The following is an 18,564-nucleotide window of genomic DNA, read 5'->3' on the forward strand; positions in this document are numbered from 1 at the left end:
TTGATTCAGGCCGCCTGTGCTCATTCCTCTCAGGGGGAAATTCACTTATCTTCTGGGGACAAAAACAGACAACAAATCAGCAGTCAGGAAATGAAGTATTGGCATTGTGGGTAAAATAGTGTGCGATCCCGCAGGATGGAGCAAAGGCAATCGTGTCGATGAATGTGCTCCATCTTTCTCTCGCTCTGTGGTTTTGAAGTAAGACACGAGGGGAAAAAACTCGGTAATAAACATAGATGCACACGTCACGTCTCATCCTTACGCTCAACAGGTCTCTGTCAAACTGTCTTGTATCGATCATTGACACAACAGGTAGTGATAGAATAAGTTCCAGGCTCATTCATGGATGAAATCTATCAGTTAATTTTTTCAGTTAGTTTATTATTTATGTCTTACTTGACAAAAAATTTTACTTGTCAGGGGTTTGTTGTTACATGGAAACCTTTTCAGTCTTTGTTCAGACGGAGCAAAAAAGAATATTTGCTCATAGATATCAAAAAATCTTATCCTAAATTAGATCAGTTGGCCTCATTTCATGCAAGGTCTGTGCAGGTAAGAAAAAAATCATTCGATTTCTTGAATCAAGCAGTTGCCAGAATGAAGCTCTTAGATACAGAAGTAAGTAATCAAGAGTAGTTTTTGAGGAACTGCTTTGAATATCCAGAGGAGCTTAACCTGGGTCATGACCAGAAAGTACTGACAAAGTCAGTTTTCACTTCCAGGCCCTAACGAATGGATTATCTGTTTATGATGGACTTCTTTATGATTATGTCTAACAAATCACCATCAACTATCATAACCAACAGTTGAAACTTTATATTTGTGTTTTATCTCAAAAAACCCTCAGTAAACTTGTTTTTCATTGCTCTTAGATTGGTGCCAGGTCCTCCAATCTACCTAAGGTTTAAATAGTTCTCTATCTAATTACCACCGCCAAGGAGGTTGTCTGTTTGTCTGTGAACAACACAACTCAAAAACTAACAAACCGATCCTGATGAAATTTTCAGGAAATGTTCAAAACGGGATAAGGAAGAAGTGATAAAATTTTGGAGGTGATCTGGATCACCGTCTGGGTCCAGGAGTTTTTAAAGGATTCTTTATCATTGCGGGATAGGGCTTTTTTTCACCATATGTGTACTTAACTCCACCATAAATGGTTGGATTGCTTTGCAAAAGAATACAAGACAAAGTGACCATAATTTCTGACAGATGTAAAAGTATGATCCAGATCCTGGCAATATTCTGGATACCAAGATCCAGAAGATGAAATATGTACTGGGTCATCATAATTTTCAACACTGTCAGGTAACAAATTATCGTACAAACCTGCAACTAACACCAAATTGTAGCAGACAGTCTGCTGAAAGGGAGTATAACATTAAAGTAGGACTAAAGTGTTGTGTGAGAATCACAATATGCTTGGCAGAGGTCTGTTCACTCTGAGTGCTTTTCTTAATTTCCATGTCCCATTTGTTGCCAATTGGGGGCAGCAGACACAAGTTTAGAACACAAGAATAACAAACTCTATTGTGTGTGTTATTAATAGTGATCTGAATACACTGTCAGAGCAATATTACAATTCATATCATTTTCGCGTCTCTGGTGTGTTGGTAAATCCAGCTTCACTCTTTTTGCTCTGTTTTTGGTCCCCACCACCTATTAAGGGAGCTCATTTGACTTATTTAAAGCTTAGTATTGTAAAAAAAAAAAAAAGAGATGCTCTTAAAAGTAAAATGTGACACTATAAGAGCACAGAGGGAGAAACAGGAGCTCTGTGAGGATGAGCTGCAAAATAAGGTGATACATCTTTGTAATTGCGCCACTAAAAGTAAAGCCTTTATGGTATTTCACACTGTCATTCAAAAAAGTTATTATACTTAGATAGATTAGTAGGTTAGTTTAAATGCAAATATAAATGTCTTTTCGATGCTGGTGGTATCAATGTGTTAAAAATAAAAATAGAAATCTTTTTTGTCCATTTTTGTGACAGAACCTGATTTGCAGTTTATTTTTTTTATATACATGTAATTTTAGTATCACTTCTTAAGATTGATAGTGTTTGATGTTGTGTTTGTTTACGACTTTCAGTTTCAAGCTCTTCAGCTCTCCCTCCAGACATTTGGATCAATGTTTCCTCCTTTTCTCTCTTCAGGGTCTACAGATGGATATTAAAGTTTTATGCTCAGCCTTGGAAAACTAGTCCATTTATCATTTACATGTGGCTCATTGCACCATTTTCCCAACTCGGATGAAAATCAATCTTTATTTTTCTGGCTGAGTCTGGAGTTTGGAGCAAAGTAAGCAGCAGATAGCGAACATAACATATGAGGCCATTAGCAGAGGCAATAGTGTTGGGGGAGAGTGCATTAAACTCACCAGTCCAAAGTCTATTAGAAGAATTAGCACAACATCACTCTTCCTGCTGAGTTACCGTCAGTTCAGCCTTAAATAAACACGTTAACGCTGTGAATAAAAGATTTTAAATTCTCTCCTTGAAGCTTTATTTTAGAGTTTTGCTTTTTTAATCTTCCCATGTTTGTTTTTTGCAGTGCTGCTGTTGAAGAGACCTACTCCAAGTCAATGAGCAAACTGGCAAAGATGGCCAGTAATGGAAGTCCACAGGGGTCAGTACAGACAGGAACATTACACTTCCTTCACTCCTTCAGCTCCTGCTGAAACCATATGATTAGAGATGTTTGCTGCTTTGTTTACTACGCATATGGCTACACATGATAAATGAATGAACGCCATCTGCATCACCAAATGTCCATGTATATCATTCAGATTATTCCCTTATGTTTCCTATTGTTTGAAATTACAGTGAATGGTTGTGATTTATTGTGTGCTTGGTCTTCTCACACTGTGTAGTTCAACAAAGATGTTAAAACTTACAACTGGAATTTTATTTGATTTTTAGAGATATTTTTCAGAGGCTTAATCTTGAAAAAATCCAAAACATGATTTAATTAATACCAATGTAAAGCTGACTTGGAGAAAGAGTTTAAACTTAGTAGGTTTTGTGCTTGATGTTTATGTCATGTTGTTCCCAGGACTTTTGCTCCCATGTGGGACGTGTTCAGAGTCTCTTCGGACAAACTGGCCCTCTGCCACCTTGAGCTGATGAGAAAGATGAACGATCTCATCCGTGACATCAACAAGTATGGGGATGAGCAGGTCAAAATTCACCGCAAGGTACTTACGCGGATTAAGGGAGTTAATTTTTTTTCCGCTGTTATTCTGAGAATTTGCAGATTATTGTCCCGGCCTGTCTGTTCCTGAACATTGACTGGGATGCTTTCTCATTATTTGCCCTTCATCGAGCCGCTGTCATCTTGATCTAATTTATCTCACGCAAAATCCAATTACCGTCTCCTCTCTTCACAGTAATGGCCTCAGTTTCCCTGAAAATATCAAGTTCAATAATGATCTGGACAGCATGTTCATGTTACTTTTTCTTTGGGTGTGTGCGCGTGTGTGTGTGTGACGCAGACAAAGGAGGAGATGGTAGGCACAGTGGAGGCGGTGCAGGCGCTGCAGGTTCAGAACGGTCACCTTCAAAAGTCAAAGGAGGGATATCACGCCAAGTGTGTGGAGCTGGACCGGCTCAGGAAGGAAGGAGCTCCACAGAAAGAAGTGGAAAAAGTTAGACAAAACTTTTTTACTTTTGCCTTAGGGTTCTGAGCCCCTCGTTAGAAGCTATCAAAGTGTGTGTGAAATACAACGGTTGTTTCACACAAAAATCAGAAGAATAGAGCCTCAATCACCTGCCTTCCCAAGTTTTATCATAAAACAAGATCAGTAAGATTTATTCGCCCAATTTTTATTCAATATATGACCTCTCACTTATAGGCTAATTGAAAATAAATGTATCTTTATGTATAAATAACTGCTCTTATTCTTTTATACAAATTCAACTCATGTCTGATGTTCAGAAGAGTTTCACAGTTTACGAACATGAAATAACAGAAAGCTCTCAGGTGCTTTTGTGGGATCAACACATTTTTTTAATTCTTCTTGAAATATCAATATCATTTTTAGGTATCATTTTTATGATATGTTAGGTCTTTATTCTCCTCTACCTTTCTTTTCACACTAGGCGGAGCTGAAGTCCAAGAAAGCGGCTGAGTCGTTTGCACTGTGCATCGAGAAGTACAACCGTGTGGGAGGAGAGTTTGAGCAGAAGATGAGCGAGTCGGCCCAGGTCAGCTGAGCAGAGGACCACTTCTTTTTCTCTTCCGTTCCTCTGGTGCTGTGTTTATGTTTCTTTTTCTCTAAGCTTCCATCTCTCTTTTCATCTCTGTGACTCAGAAACCTCCTGTCACACAAAACTCATCCTTTCATTTATTACCCTGGGTCGTTCCTATCCACACAAATGGAGACCCCAACACCCGACTCCTACAACAGCTCATACACACACACGCACTTCCTGCCCCCCACCTAATACCTTTAATCACCTCCTCCACACTTCCATGGTTACTGCTCCTGTTGCCATGGAAATCTAAAACAAACCCCAACTAACACTTCTGTGTTTCACATTTGAAATCCTTGTGACCAATTATCATCGTTAATAACTCTGAGAGAAAAACCTGGACATTTTTATGAGGAGGGGTACAGCATGTGCTGCCTCTGAGAGAAAAAAAAAACAGTGTCAGAAGGATCAAAGCAGAAAAAATATCCAAAAATGAAGGATCAGTAAATAAGAGAGCACAATGCCTTTTTATTATACAAGAGAAGATCACACAGTGTATTCTCTCAGGGCGCCAATAAGGACACCTGTTAATGGATGTATTTAGTCTGGACAACAGTTAATAAAAGTCTTGTCTGTTCTCTTTGTTTCTAACGTTTGATGTGTATAAAAGCATGTGAGCAAAGGAATCATATTGCTTAATAAAAGGGGGGGTACGTGAGGATATGTATTGTGTCGTCTTTTTGATGGCCAACAATGAAAAAGTCTAGGTGACAAAAACAAGCTGCTGCACCTCACTGCAGTCTGAGCTGTAAATATTCAACTTTTACAATGTGCTCATCAGTGTCACTCCTCAACAGTACAAACTGAAATCAAGAAGACGGGACATCTGGTGTTTGTCAACTACAAAGATGGAGATCAGTACAGAGGAGAAACAAGAAGCATATTTCTGAATCAAGAGCTGCTGCTGATACTTGGACACTTACTATCAACTGCCACTAAATGAAAGAAAATATGAAGCATACAGAGCATTACAGACTTCCCCCTGATAGAAGAAGCAAATGAGCTGCAGGACAACTTCTTGTCACCTTGTAACTTTAAGTATCAGTGAGTAGCACTCTGAAGTTGAGGTTGTGGGCGCTGTCAGTACAAAAATAAGTCAATGGGCAAAGCTCTCAAAGTAAACATTAACAAACGTACAAAAGTAGGACAGTTGTGGCTCAGTGATATCTTCCTAGCAGAGGGTGAAGGATTGATCCCAGGTCTGGCTGACCACTTGCCAAACTGTCCTTGGAAAGACACCCAACCATGAAATGCCCTGACTGTCACATTTGCATGTGCCCCGTAATATTTAATACTGATGGGCTGCCTTACAGAGGAGCTTCTGCCTACAACGTCTGAATCATAGACTGTATAAAACATGGATGTAGTCTTCCTGACTTCACCTGTCTGTTTCTGAAACAGAAAACAAAGCACATTGGTTAAAGCGGCCATATTGGTTGTGGCAGAGGCTTTGCGTACAGCTTTAGGGCGACTGTTGTTCACCTGACCTTTAGTTGTGCCTCTGCCTCTGATTGGGCGAGCTCACGATCTTAATATCCTCTGAATGGCAGAGTTAAAAAAAAAATTCACCTCCCGTACAGTGTGTGCCGAAAGCACATTTAGCGATTCAGACAGGAGACAATTTTTGAACCCGACTGTAAATAGGTAATAATAATAGTAATAGTAATAATAGGTAATAATAAATGTTCTGCTTTGAAAACGTTTTTTTTTTTGGCTTGGTGTGTTTGTGACTTCCAGTACTTCCGGAGCCAGCCTCAAGCGAACACTCAAGAAACAGCAAATTTTAACACTTTCGCATTGTCTCATATTCTTAGACTGGAGGTTGTCGCTTGGTCTAAATGTGATGTGAATGGGTGAATATGACTAGAACTGTAAAAGTTCTTTATTGATCTGAATACCGAAGAAAGCTTTTTATAAACAGTTTACTATTCACTAAATAAAAGATGAAAGCAGCTTTTCATTATGACTGAAAAGGTAGTCGAACCCAACCTTCAACCCACCTCCCATAAAAATACAAACAATAAATTAATTGACTCAAAGTATGCTAACAAAAAATAGTACTCATATCTGACCTACAATACACAAAACACAGCACACACATGAAACCTTTGGTTTAGAAATAATCCTGAAGTCACAAGTTAATAATCTAATTTACAAGGAAAACTGTAAGAAACAGTTTGTTTTTGAGACTTAAAAAAACAACTGTCCCTATATCAGAAGATGGATTTGCTGTAAAGCTAATCTGAATCTTGAAACAGATGTTTTCTATGAAAAAGTCCTCTCATGGGTCAATTTTCTTTCACATCCCAAATAAGTTTGACTAAGATCTCTTTTTTTCTAGTGTTGACCCAATTTAATCAAGAACTTTTACTCAAGCTCAGTTAAACAAAACTAATGCATATTTTGAGTTAAGGTAGAGATTAGGTTTGATTCCCAGGCCTGTTAAAGTTTTAACATGTAGTAACACTGGGAGCAGGGGCTCAGGACAGATGGGTGTAGAGCAATCTACGAAGATTAGAGCAGAAGTTTATAGTCAGGGGAAAAGTGTTTTATTTCTGCTATCTCCGCCCACATTTTGCCGTGTTAATTGGAGATCAGGAACGGGCAAAACTCAGCTCACAATCTGACTTTTCAAACAAAGCCAATGGCACTACATCAAGAAAATTCCTATGAACCAGACCTCAGTAAATGAGCTGCCTGAGAGGGGGCAGGATCACACTAAATCCTCCCAAATTATGTCTGCTTTAAAAAGCTGGCAACCCGGAGCCTCTTCGGCTGGCTGTCTTCCCTTTTAAAAAAAAAGCTGCTTTCTGAGTCTCTTGGTTCTTCTTAAAGGCTGTTTTTAACTTGTGTATGAAGAAATATGGTGTAAAAGTTCAGCTTTATTGGATTATGGGTGCTCCTCTAAATGCTTCTGAAACTCCAGACATGCTGAAATTGGCTGACATTTGAGAAACTGCATCTTTTTGAAAAGGGGTTAAAGCGACAACATAAACCAACAGCTTTAACTCAACAAATACTGAAACACCGTTTGCGTCTTTTCAGAAGGTCACAAAGAAATGTCATCTGAGACAGTTGAATTAACCAGCATGAATAGTTTGAAGTTTTATATGGTTTAACAGATTTTCTTTTTTTTCTGTGTGAGCAGAAGTTTCAGGAAATCGAGGAGGCTCACCTGCGTCAGATGAAACAGCTGATCAAAGGTTACTCCCACTCCATAGAGGACACCCATGTTCAAGTGGGACAGGTGAGCTACATCCAACGTTGATGAGTGCAGATAATAGGGCTGCATTATTATTATTTTTTTTACCCCTTGCAAAAAAAATTCCACAATGACCCAGTACAGGACTCTACTTCTTTTTGCTACTTTTTTTAGCTTGAAGTTATACTGAAGAACTGAACACACAAATAAATATACATTACTCTCTCACAGGAGATTCCTTTTCAATACATTCAATATGGTATAAATCTCATTATTTACCAAAAACGATAAAAATAAAATAGCGCTAGCTTGATGCTAATGTATATGGAAAATTGCATTAATATGCTAGAGGTTAGCACACATTGGTATAACTTCGGCTTCAGAAGAGAATTTTAACTTTCATCACAGAGACATCACAGTTACTATTTGTAAAAAAATACTGAAGCATCCAAATTTCAAAATACTTTTGATTTGATTGATTTATTTCAGTCAATTTAACAGTAGAAAAATAAAAATAAATACAGAAGGTAGAAAAATACAAAGGCAAAACAAACAGAAAATGATCTATATATATATATATATATATATATATATATATATATATATATATATATATATATATATATATATATATATATATATATATATATATATATATATGTGTGTGTGTGTGTGTGTGTGTGTGTGTATTTATATATATATGTATATATATATATATATATATATATATATATATATATATATATATATATATATATATATATATATATATATATATATATATATACATACATACATACATATATATATAAATACACACACACACACACACACACATATATATATATATATATATATATATATATATATATATATATATATATATATATATATATATATACCCTCACGCTCATTTGTAAATAGAAACAATATAATACCTTCAATATAAGTATCTAAATAGAGTTTTTTAGTGTACATCCATGTATACATACATACATCCAAATACATAAATATTCATATTTATATAACAATATATTAAACTAGACTTATGCATACATATGTACTATGTATTATACAAGCATATAAAGAAATATATATATAAATACATACAATACATACATACATATGAATCAATAAATATAATCTTGTATATCCAGATATGTACTCTCCATGTCAGACAATCAGTATGAGGGAAATGTTATTATTGGAAGACACTTAGATATTGAGAATAAATAGATATATATGCTCAATATGAGCTAATCAAAGTTACTGCAACAAACTTTAGTGTTATTTATGTGAATTATATGAATAATAGAATACTTGCAAACACTTCATAAATACTGCAAGGTTCCAAACTGCTTAAAATAATGCTTTAACCACGTAAAGACACTAGATGGCCTACTTGAGTCAAGAGTACATCAACATCACATGACATGCAGTTTTGACTTCTTTCTTTATATTTACGCCCAGAGATAACCAGATCTAGTGATCAATAACATATTTATTCACTTATAAACTCAACTTGATGTTGCTGACTCAGTAAACCTGTAAGGCTACTTTTTTTTTTTTTGCAGAAAAAAAGTCACTGAAGGAATTGATAAGGGGATTGATAAAGAATGGGATCCATTAGCAGAATCAATAAGGGCACTGATTCAATCCTTTCAATGCCCATCTCTAGTCTCACATTAGATCACAGCTTCAGTGTCCACTGGCATCTATGATCCCCAACAGCACACACTCCAATAGCAGACCAGAATCATCATTTCATCCTGTTTGACTACTATAAACACCAAGTTAACGTAAATTTATGAAGAACAACTACACAGAACTTTTACAAGACAATTTGTGTGTCTCAAAAGACTGAAATAAACACTCTGCTCTGCTGCAGGTCCACGAGGAATTCAAGCAGAATGTGGAAAACATCGGTATCGATAATCTCATCCAGAAATTTGCAGAGCAGAAAGGCACAGGCAAAGACAGACCAGGTACAGTAAAATCCCAGGACTAATTTTTTGTTTCGAATGTTTTCCATTATGTACGTTTTAGTCTGCTGACAAAACAGAACCTCAGAGCATTTTGGGCTTTTTCCCTCGTTTGAGCACCTGGGGGATGTAGAGTAAGAGAACTGTTTGTTTGCAGTTGCAGGGAAACAAAAGCATAAAGACTGAATTAGCAGTTTGCTCAACAATAAAAATATGAAAACACCCACTCTGTAAACAGTATCGTGGAGGCAGATTCACAATTGGTAGTGACAAAATACTACACTGAGTGGGTGGTTTGACTTCCTAGAGGAGTCCTCACATGAATGCCTGTTTGTGCTTTTGTTGTTATTCCTCTCTAACTACTTGTGGTCTGCAGCCCTGGTTGGTTTCGAGGAGTACATGACAGCACCTGAAGGAGGGAAGAAGAGTCGGGCAAAAGCCTTTAGAATCCCTGGACTTGGGAAGAGGGACAAGGAGCCAGACTCTACGTGAGTGGAGTCTATGTTAAAAGCTCTATGTTAAAGGATTCAGATACTGTTGATTAAATAGATCTGTGTGTTTTGTTTTTGCAGGGACTCAGCAGTGACAGAAGCACTTGTAAGTACAAGATTTATTTCACACTTCATATCTACTCTGATTATCTTTCATGTCAGACTCTCAAAGCTCCAGATATCACTGCAGACAGCAGTGCCTCCACTTAGCTGAGAGAAGAGTGTGTGTTTTGAACTGTTACGTGTCCCATGTGAATGTCTGCAGCAAGGTGAGCAGGAAATCATCAGTGTGTGATAATGACAGAGCTGCTGGTGTGGGGTTTCCAGAGTTTATTCCCGTACTTCTGAGAAGAGACGCTTTGGCAGCGTGAAGGGAAGTGTGTGTTTATGTACGAGCCTACCTGTGATGTGGGCAGGGTAGTAAACAGCAGATCACAGATGCTGCTACTTAACACTTTCAGGGGCACCACGTTCCTCAGATGTCAGTAATGTCTGTAGAGGGACATGTTGCATAAGAGTTTTCATGCCCTCTGCCCTCTACTCTGACGCTGATATTTGTCAGCTGCTTGGTGAGTTGTGTTCATGAGATTTTAGGAGCTTTTCAACTTCCTGGCATGGCAGCGGCATGAATTTACATGGTGCTTAACAAAAAGTCTCTGCAAAGCCAAGTGGAGCTGCTCTCTGCAAGCAGCCTCTGTCAAACTGTTTCAGTGATATTCGAACCCGTGCTACTGTAAGCTACTATCATTTCTGATTTTTAACTTTCATCACTCAAACTTCCAAAATAACTTATGGCCATGTTTGATTTCTGCCACTAGAGGTCTCTCATGCTAGCCCTATGCAGAGTTGTTTACAACAACCATGTGTGTGTCTTACACCGTCAATGCCTGTCGGTCTCTACATTTTTTCTAGGCAGAGCTAAAATATCATGAAGGAAGATACCTGCAGCGGCTCAGCAGTTTGGAAGTTCTTCACGCTTGTTTTGCCAGCAGCTATGACAACTAGTAATATGTGCAAATTGATTTCTTATCTTATCCACAGCAGAGGTTTTCAGTGAAATTCCTGTTGGTATTGGAGATCAGTTCACCATACAATTATGAATTTATAATCCCATCAACTAATAACACAGTCAATTTAAATTGATATTTATTTAGTTTTGGTTTACAAAGTTAGAAAAGCCTTGTTATTAAAACATGATTCTTAATGCGAAACTCAAATTAAGGAATAGAGCTGTGGTGGCTGCTGGTCAGTCAAGGAAGGAAAGCTAATTTTTTTCCAGCCCACATCATAAATTTGTTTATTTATTTAAATGTTAATTCTACCCTCCGTGCCAGCTTGCTAGCAGCTGGAGCTGCTACGTGAGACTACGACAGGCTGTAAGTGTGAGTGACAGGGAGAGAAGCTCTGTAGCTGTAGCTGTAGCTGCTTATTGGTGAAAAGAGAGAGAGAAACTTTAATCACGACCCTCGTCATTTTTAAGAAAAGTAAATTTGCTGGGGATCGATAAAGCCTCCAGATCAGTCCAGAACAACTGATTGTAAAACTCAGAAGATGCTCCGGTGGAGGGTTATACTTCAAGATGGCTGACTGGCTCATTTAACTGTCAATCAAAAAGGGCCTCAGACAGATCATCTTATCATCATGCAGAAGCCGAGTGTCCAGGCCAGCCCACTGCCTCATAGACCCCCAGAGATGCTGAGCGTCCGTTGGGCAGGACAAAGCCCAGCGTTTTTCCAATGACCGTCCAGTTTCCAGAGTGGAACAACCCACTCTACGCTTCCCCGCTGAAGTCAGAAGACGCTCAGCATCCGACTGTGTCAAAGCGCTGAGACGCTGCGGGGATAAATGAGACGGAGGTCGAGCCAGTTACCTGTGATAGGTAGCTGATTCTGAACAAAAGATGAAGGAGTTCTAGCGCATAATTTGTCAATGAAATGTACAGACAGCAGTACATATCATCACTTTTTTGGGAGATATTTTAGGGGAAGCTGAGCTTCCTTTTGCAGTCTCAGAGCAATCGCCGCTGGAATAGAGAATGTTGAATTAATACTGGTATCAGATCTGACCAGTATCAGCTGATACCAAAGCCAAGGTGTTAGTATTGGTGTCATAACTGTTTGAGTCAGGAGAACTATTTGAGTAACCCCTTAGTTGTTTCCAGTAACTATCATACTGTGTGTCCATTGTAAGTTTACATGTGTTTGTAGAAAATAAAATGTTAAAATGTTTTAGTGTCTTTGAATTTGAAAGGAAACTATTTTCAATGTCTGCAGCGTCATTTGTCCTGTAGATCTGTTGACTGAAATCTGACCTCATCAAATACCATCTGTGTGTGTGTTAGTGTGTGTGTGTGTGTGTGTGTGTGTGTGTGTGTGTGTGTGTGTGTGTGTGTGTGTGTGTGTGTGTGTGTACCCATGTACTGAGTCTAAAAATAGCCACACCCCTGTGACCTGCATTTCCTCTCCTCATGTCTCTTATTTTGAGGATCATATGACACCAGCCAAAAAGCAGCTGACAGGTTTCCAAGCATCCTGAAGCTTTGGATCCAGCACTCTTGAAGCGATAGCCGGCAGCTTTGTTTGACTTGTTGGCAGTTTGGTGTCAAATGTTTAACAGTAGTGTTCACTGACTCACTCTGGATACATCTGTCGTATCTGTTTCTACTCACAGAGCTCTCAGTGGGTGATGTAAGCTGTAGGGCTGAGTTACACTGACAAAGCACCGTGTGAGAAATGTAGCTGAAGTGCCATTTGTTCACAGCTGGGGTCTCACTCTGTCTTTCTCTTGTGTCTGTTTTTACATTCATGCAGAATTCACCTCTGGAAGTGGATGATGAGGGATTCGTCATCCGAGCTGACAGCACTCAGAATGATATCCTTTTATGATCACTCATGTTCATTCAGGAGAACTCAGGGTCTGCATCATGTCTACTTTTCTTCCATTGTAACAACTTTACTGGGCCAGAGTCGCTGAGTTACCGTGTAGCAGATGCTGTGTGTGAATTTACAGCGGGAGAACAGATTTAACGAATAAACTGGGTCTTTGGAGCTCCTATCTTCAGATGTTTGAGCATCATTGTCCAGGAGGATTTGGAGTTTGATGTTTGAAGACTGATGTCCAACACTTGGGTTCAAAATTTCACACCTAAGTGTTTGTTAGACTTGAAAGCTGTTCAGTATACATCCAAAACCTGAGTTAAAAGTTATTGGAACGTCTCTTTCCATCATGGTTTATTAAGTGTGTTTGCTTTTAACTTCATATCTCAGATTTATATATGTCTGCAGGGATGTCTGTAGGGTGTCATAAACTTCAAGTTTTTACAGCCAGTTACAGTTTGCATCAAAGTAAACCTTGTGGCTCCTGATTAAACTTCTAAAAAAAAATCCCTAACTTCGAGAGAGAACAGAAGGTCAGCGCTGAAAGGCCTCGAAAAGCTAATTTATTCATTCTGGCCTTCTTAGCATCAGAGTCAGAGACACTGAAAGGTCTTTGTCTAAGCTGTTGGAATAAATGACTAAAAGTGTCCTCATACTTGAGATACGGATAAGTCCTGCACCAACATATGACCTTAATGAATTGCTCTCGCAGCCTGATGCACCATGCTCTGACTCTAAATCCCTGATCCATTTATCAGCAGAAGCTCTGTGTCCTGACAGCGCTGTGATAACAAACTTTGTCCCCTCGTCCGCTCAGAATAGATGTTTCGCATTCATCAAGGCTCTTGCTGAGATGACTATTATATTAAATGATGCTGCGGCAGGAAGTGACAGTTTGTCTGCTTTGCCACTCTTATACCTGAAGTTTTCTGTGGTTTCTTTTTCCTCTGTTTTTTTTCTTTTAGCATGTTTTGGTTTTTCTGCAGTCTGCTTCCTTTTAATTGGTTTTAAGACATATTAGTCCTTTTTTGCACTTCAAGGACTTGATAGCGTATGTGCAAACAGTTAGATTCCTACTTGAGAAGGGGTTGGGAAAAACACTCTTTTGCAGCATGCTCATAATGAAAACTTATGACACAATGTGATATTTTGGGTAGTTTTTGTGCTGCGTTTCATGCGCACACAATCCATACATCTATAACAAGTTTATTGTTCAAGAAAACAGTAAGTTTCAACAGACAAAAACTTGCTTATCAACTTATTTTAGGAGCTGTGTTACTAGGAGCTGTGAAATCAAAATGTTATGATCAGACTTTGTTTTTCATTAAAAATGATTCAAACTATAAGATTAAACTGAATTTTGGCAGGATTCATAATTTGAAATTTTAAAACATTCATTAGTTGAATTTAACCAAGAAGAATGAAAGTAGGGCTGCACGATTATCGCAATCGCAATCGCAATCGCAATGTCAGCACATGCAATTACGTAATCGCAAAAGAAGATATCGCAATCGCAATCGCAATCGCAATGTCAGCACATGCAATTCAGATTTTTCTCCATGATAACCAAGCAAATCTGTAGACTCATCATGACACAACCCTTTTTATTAAATCGCAAGCACAATCGCAATCGCAATATTTTCCTCCTAATCGCAAATCGCACCTTTTCCCCAAATCGTGCAGCTCTAAATGAAAGAGAGTAATCACAATCTTGCACAGCAGAAAACCACATTTATACACAGTCAGATGTGATTGTATGTCTGCATTAGTCCTGCAGAGATGTGTGAGTAGAAGTGCTTTAATGAAAGGTTATTTTACCAAACGGAAGATTTCTGCTGTTGATTTAAAAACAGCATCATGTTAAAAGGATGAACACTGACAAAATTATATTTGAAATAAAGTTTTCATGAACAAATTACTTTTTATTCCTGGTTCACACTGTGAGCTTGTTCTCCTTGACAATCTCTTCTTTCTTAACGCTGCTCTGACGAGAAGGAGAACAACTTTTTCTCCAGTGACTCAGACTTTGATGACGAGGAGCCGAAGAAGTTTCACATCCAGATCAGACCGGTGGCTAGCAGCAATCGCAGTAGTTCGGCTGCTACAGAGAAAGAGCTGAAAGCCACCATCGGGTCGCTCACCCTGCCTCCAAACAGAGCCGTGAGACAACAGGTTGGGATGTCTCTTTTTACACGTGTTGTTTCTTAAGGAAGTGGGGATTTGAAGTTTTGAAGCACAGGCTCTTTCTTAGCTGTCCTCAAAGACATTCTGATGTCGGTCCAGGTTATAAGACTCAATGAGTAATGTTTGAGAGTGTTTGATTTTTTTATCTACAAGAATAAAATCAGCCAGTTCTTTGTGTTACAGGTGCCATCATCTACGTTTATCCATGCATTATGTGCATTATTTAGATTAATTCTGGATATATAATCATCCTGCTTTCAATACGCTGGAGACCAATTTTTCTGATAATTAGATGCACAGTGTTAATCCAAATTAGCACTAAAGCTTAAGTTCTATTGAATAGAATATAGGATACATGCACAATGAGTTTTTTTTAATGTTGTGGTTGTTATACTTATATCATTATCTAATTTTGTATTATTTTATTTAATTAATTAATTCATTTATTTATTTTTACTTTTTACTCATTCTTCCCTACCTAAATTATACTTAAATTCATCAGTTTTCAGTATACTTGATAATGACCACAAACTTGGATATATGTCTACACAGAAACATATTTGGTTTGGACCTGTTTGCACTCTTTCATTCTTTCATTTTGTGTTGGAAGGGGCATAGACATGCATGTAAATGTAAATGCAAATTTCTTATTGTGTTACTACCCCTGACTTTCTAATTATTGATACAAAATTTGCGTTTCATTTATTTATTTTATTTTATTTTTCTTTTAAATTGCTGTCAAAAAAGATTTTTATTTATTTATTTATTTATTTTTATTTCTACCACATTTTATAACAATGGTCTGAAAATAACGTGTCATACTTGTTTCACTATTTTTCCTTATTTCTGAAAAATTAATGTAATTTTGTCTAGCTGCAAAATATATTTTAGTTTTGCATTGAATAAAAGCTTAAATATAAAAAAAGAATATAGAATACATGCATGCAAACATCATCTTAAACACTGATTAATTTCATCCCTCTGGTCTTTCAGGCGCCAGTCAAGAGGCATCTTTCCAGTAAGTTCGGTCAAATATGTTCTGATGCTCTTTGTCTGATTTTTGAGTTATTGTTTTTTTTGTAGTACAAATCAACATCCAAGAATTAATATTTTACAAAACAAAACATGCTGTAGTCCTTGTTCTTTGTTTTAAGCTGTGGTTTCTCTGTAGGAAACTCCAGCACTGCCGGAGGTCGCTCAGAGGAGGGTGATGGATTGGTTCACAGAGGTGAGTCTGACTTTGCGGCTGCAGCTTAGTGGTGGAGTCCTCGTCTCTCAATCAGAAGGTCGAAGGTTCAATCACAGCTCCTGTGGCCACATGACGAAGTGTCCTTGAGCGAGATACTGAACCCCAATTTCCCACTGTTGGTCAGTGGTGTGTGGATGGGTATGAATGTTTAAGTTGAAATTGTTGTTTCCTACCGTTGAACTCCCTCCACCATTAGTGTGTGAATGTGGAGTGGATGAGTGAAAGAGACTAGCCGTGTAAAGAGCTTTGAGCGGTCAGAAAGACCAGAAGAGTGCTTTATAAGTACTGGTCCATCTACCATTACTTAGTTTTCTTCATCTGTAAATCTTTTTTCAATCCAGGGTCAGAGCAGAAATATTAAAGATGTGTGTACAGCAGACAGTACATTCAGAGTTGACACAGCAAATTCAGAAATAGTCTTTTACCTGCACTTTTTAAACAATCAGCAGGGGGCGACTCCAGTGGATGCAGGATACGTCTTAAACCTGACAAAAGTGTCCTCCTCTCACCGTATGAAGTCTTCTTTGGGACAAAATGATGTTCATTCTGAAAGTTACGCCCCCATTCAGAGACAACATGACGACTTTACCACGAGGAGATGCATCTTCTCATCCCAACACGATCACTTCTGCCTCATGTAGTTATTTTATTTACTCCATAGTTCACACCTTTAAAGGAAGTGAACTGTTATTTCTCTCCCTGGCGTCTCTCTCAGTTTAAATGTTGAATCAAAAGAGCAGCATCTCTGTCTCTCCAGCCTCTTTAGCCTCTTTAGCCTCTGTGTTTCTCTGTGGACACTAAATCTCCATCTTGGCTGACCTTGCTCTAACACTCACCCTCCATTAGTCACACCCATGCCCTCCGCTCACACTCCACAGCATGTTTTATCCCCACAGCTTCGTTAGCTGCCTTCAGGCTTCATGAGTGAGAGGCTCCAACCTGCTGCTTCATGGCAGGAAGGAGTCTTTCTCTTAAATCCAGAGGTGGAAGGATTAACGATGAGCGTCTGATTAAAGCCGTTAATCTGCAGCGATGGCAGAAGTGACAGGGGCTGAGTGAGACCTGGCTAATTGCTGGTATTTATTGCAGAGAAGGTAATGGATGGAGGGTTCTCCCTCATGCTGTTCTGTCTCACTCAATCTCCGCCTCCTGACGGCGCTCTTACGAACACTACGCTACTGATTAGTCCTGATCAGAGATCATCCAGAATGAGTCACTGTATCTCAATGTGTGTGTGTGTGTTTTCTTCACAGATGGAGATCAGGAGGGCCTACGCAGGTCCACTTCTAGTCCTGATCACAGCAGGTGAGACGGCTCTGCCCTTAATTTTTTCCAGTTTTTTTTCTGAGCTGTGCAGAAAGAGAGGGAGACATTTTTGGATTTTGCGTCATCGGTGGCCTTTTCAGACAATTTGTAGCTCTTTAAGTTTCCTCCTCTCAGGATTCACTTTGGTTCAGTTTGTTCTCTGTTACCCATCTTTTCACTGTCACAATCTGCTCTGTCTGCTTTATGGTTTCTTTAATCCCATGAATACTAAACTTTGGTTTCACTCTATAGAAGCTGATTAAATGAGAAACATAAAAGAGATACTAGAAAACCCTAGAAATAAATGCAAGAAATATTTTCAAATTTTACAGTTTACATTGAATATGTGCTGTTTTGAAGAGAAGTGACACTTCAGTATTAGAGCATTAAACCTTCTTCTCTTTTCTCGGCTTGATCCAAATCCTGTTTTATATTCTTCAGTTTCCTCTTAGATATTAGTGAATTTCAGAGTAAAGTGACCTGAAAAGTTAGAACTCTAGCCATAAAATGTTAAACTACAGCAGCATCAAACTAAAAAACCTAAAATAAAGATTTTATTTTACTCAAGATGTTGTGAAACAGTCTCCTACTTTGGTTGAAAATATGATCTTGAAGATGTCACATGACTCACATTTAAAAGAAGTGTCTCCATCAAAGTCCACACTCATTAATTTACACTTGTCAGTGAACTTTCAGGATTCATAGTTTGTTTCTCCGTCATTCAAACCCTCCTGTTTCCTCTCCTCTTCCTCCTCCTCCTCAGTCCTTCAGTCACTCCGCCCTGATTCTCCTCTCCTCCTTTCTCTCCCTCAGGTTGAGTTCCACGGCGTCGGGTTCAGACAGTCTCTTTGGACCTCCGTTGGAATCGGCCTTTAAGTCCAAAAGCTTTGATGGCCGAGATCAGCTCAGAGAGCAGAGCGCGTTTGGAGCGTCTGAATGTAAGCGCTGCTGTTTTATTCAGTCTTTAACTTTTCTTATGAACACTAAGGTAACTTCACTTTTCCATCAGCTGTCAGACCAAAGAGA

General features: G+C 38.4%; 1 protein-coding gene across 1 annotated transcript in view; it reads left to right on the forward strand.

The window, feature by feature from the left end:
- The window catches only part of fcho1 (FCH and mu domain containing endocytic adaptor 1), a 63,130-nt gene that overhangs the window by 35,893 nt on the left and 8,673 nt on the right, over positions 1-18,564 (forward strand). The window contains exons 4-17 of the mRNA XM_074668084.1: positions 2,550-2,624; positions 3,051-3,192; positions 3,490-3,642; positions 4,097-4,201; positions 7,398-7,496; positions 9,340-9,436; positions 9,810-9,921; positions 10,006-10,030; positions 12,735-12,795; positions 14,779-14,972; positions 15,978-16,002; positions 16,156-16,212; positions 17,487-17,538; positions 18,352-18,476. Coding sequence (XP_074524185.1) covers positions 2,550-2,624; positions 3,051-3,192; positions 3,490-3,642; positions 4,097-4,201; positions 7,398-7,496; positions 9,340-9,436; positions 9,810-9,921; positions 10,006-10,030; positions 12,735-12,795; positions 14,779-14,972; positions 15,978-16,002; positions 16,156-16,212; positions 17,487-17,538; positions 18,352-18,476 — 1,322 coding nt within the window. The remainder of the gene's footprint in view (positions 1-2,549; positions 2,625-3,050; positions 3,193-3,489; positions 3,643-4,096; positions 4,202-7,397; positions 7,497-9,339; positions 9,437-9,809; positions 9,922-10,005; positions 10,031-12,734; positions 12,796-14,778; positions 14,973-15,977; positions 16,003-16,155; positions 16,213-17,486; positions 17,539-18,351; positions 18,477-18,564) is intronic.

The sequence above is a fragment of the Halichoeres trimaculatus genome, unplaced genomic scaffold, assembly GCF_033239565.1.
Source record: "Halichoeres trimaculatus isolate MK-OKI-2021-1 unplaced genomic scaffold, fHalTri1.1 fHalTri1_scaffold_4, whole genome shotgun sequence".
Classification (NCBI taxonomy): domain Eukaryota; kingdom Metazoa; phylum Chordata; class Actinopteri; order Labriformes; family Labridae; genus Halichoeres; species Halichoeres trimaculatus.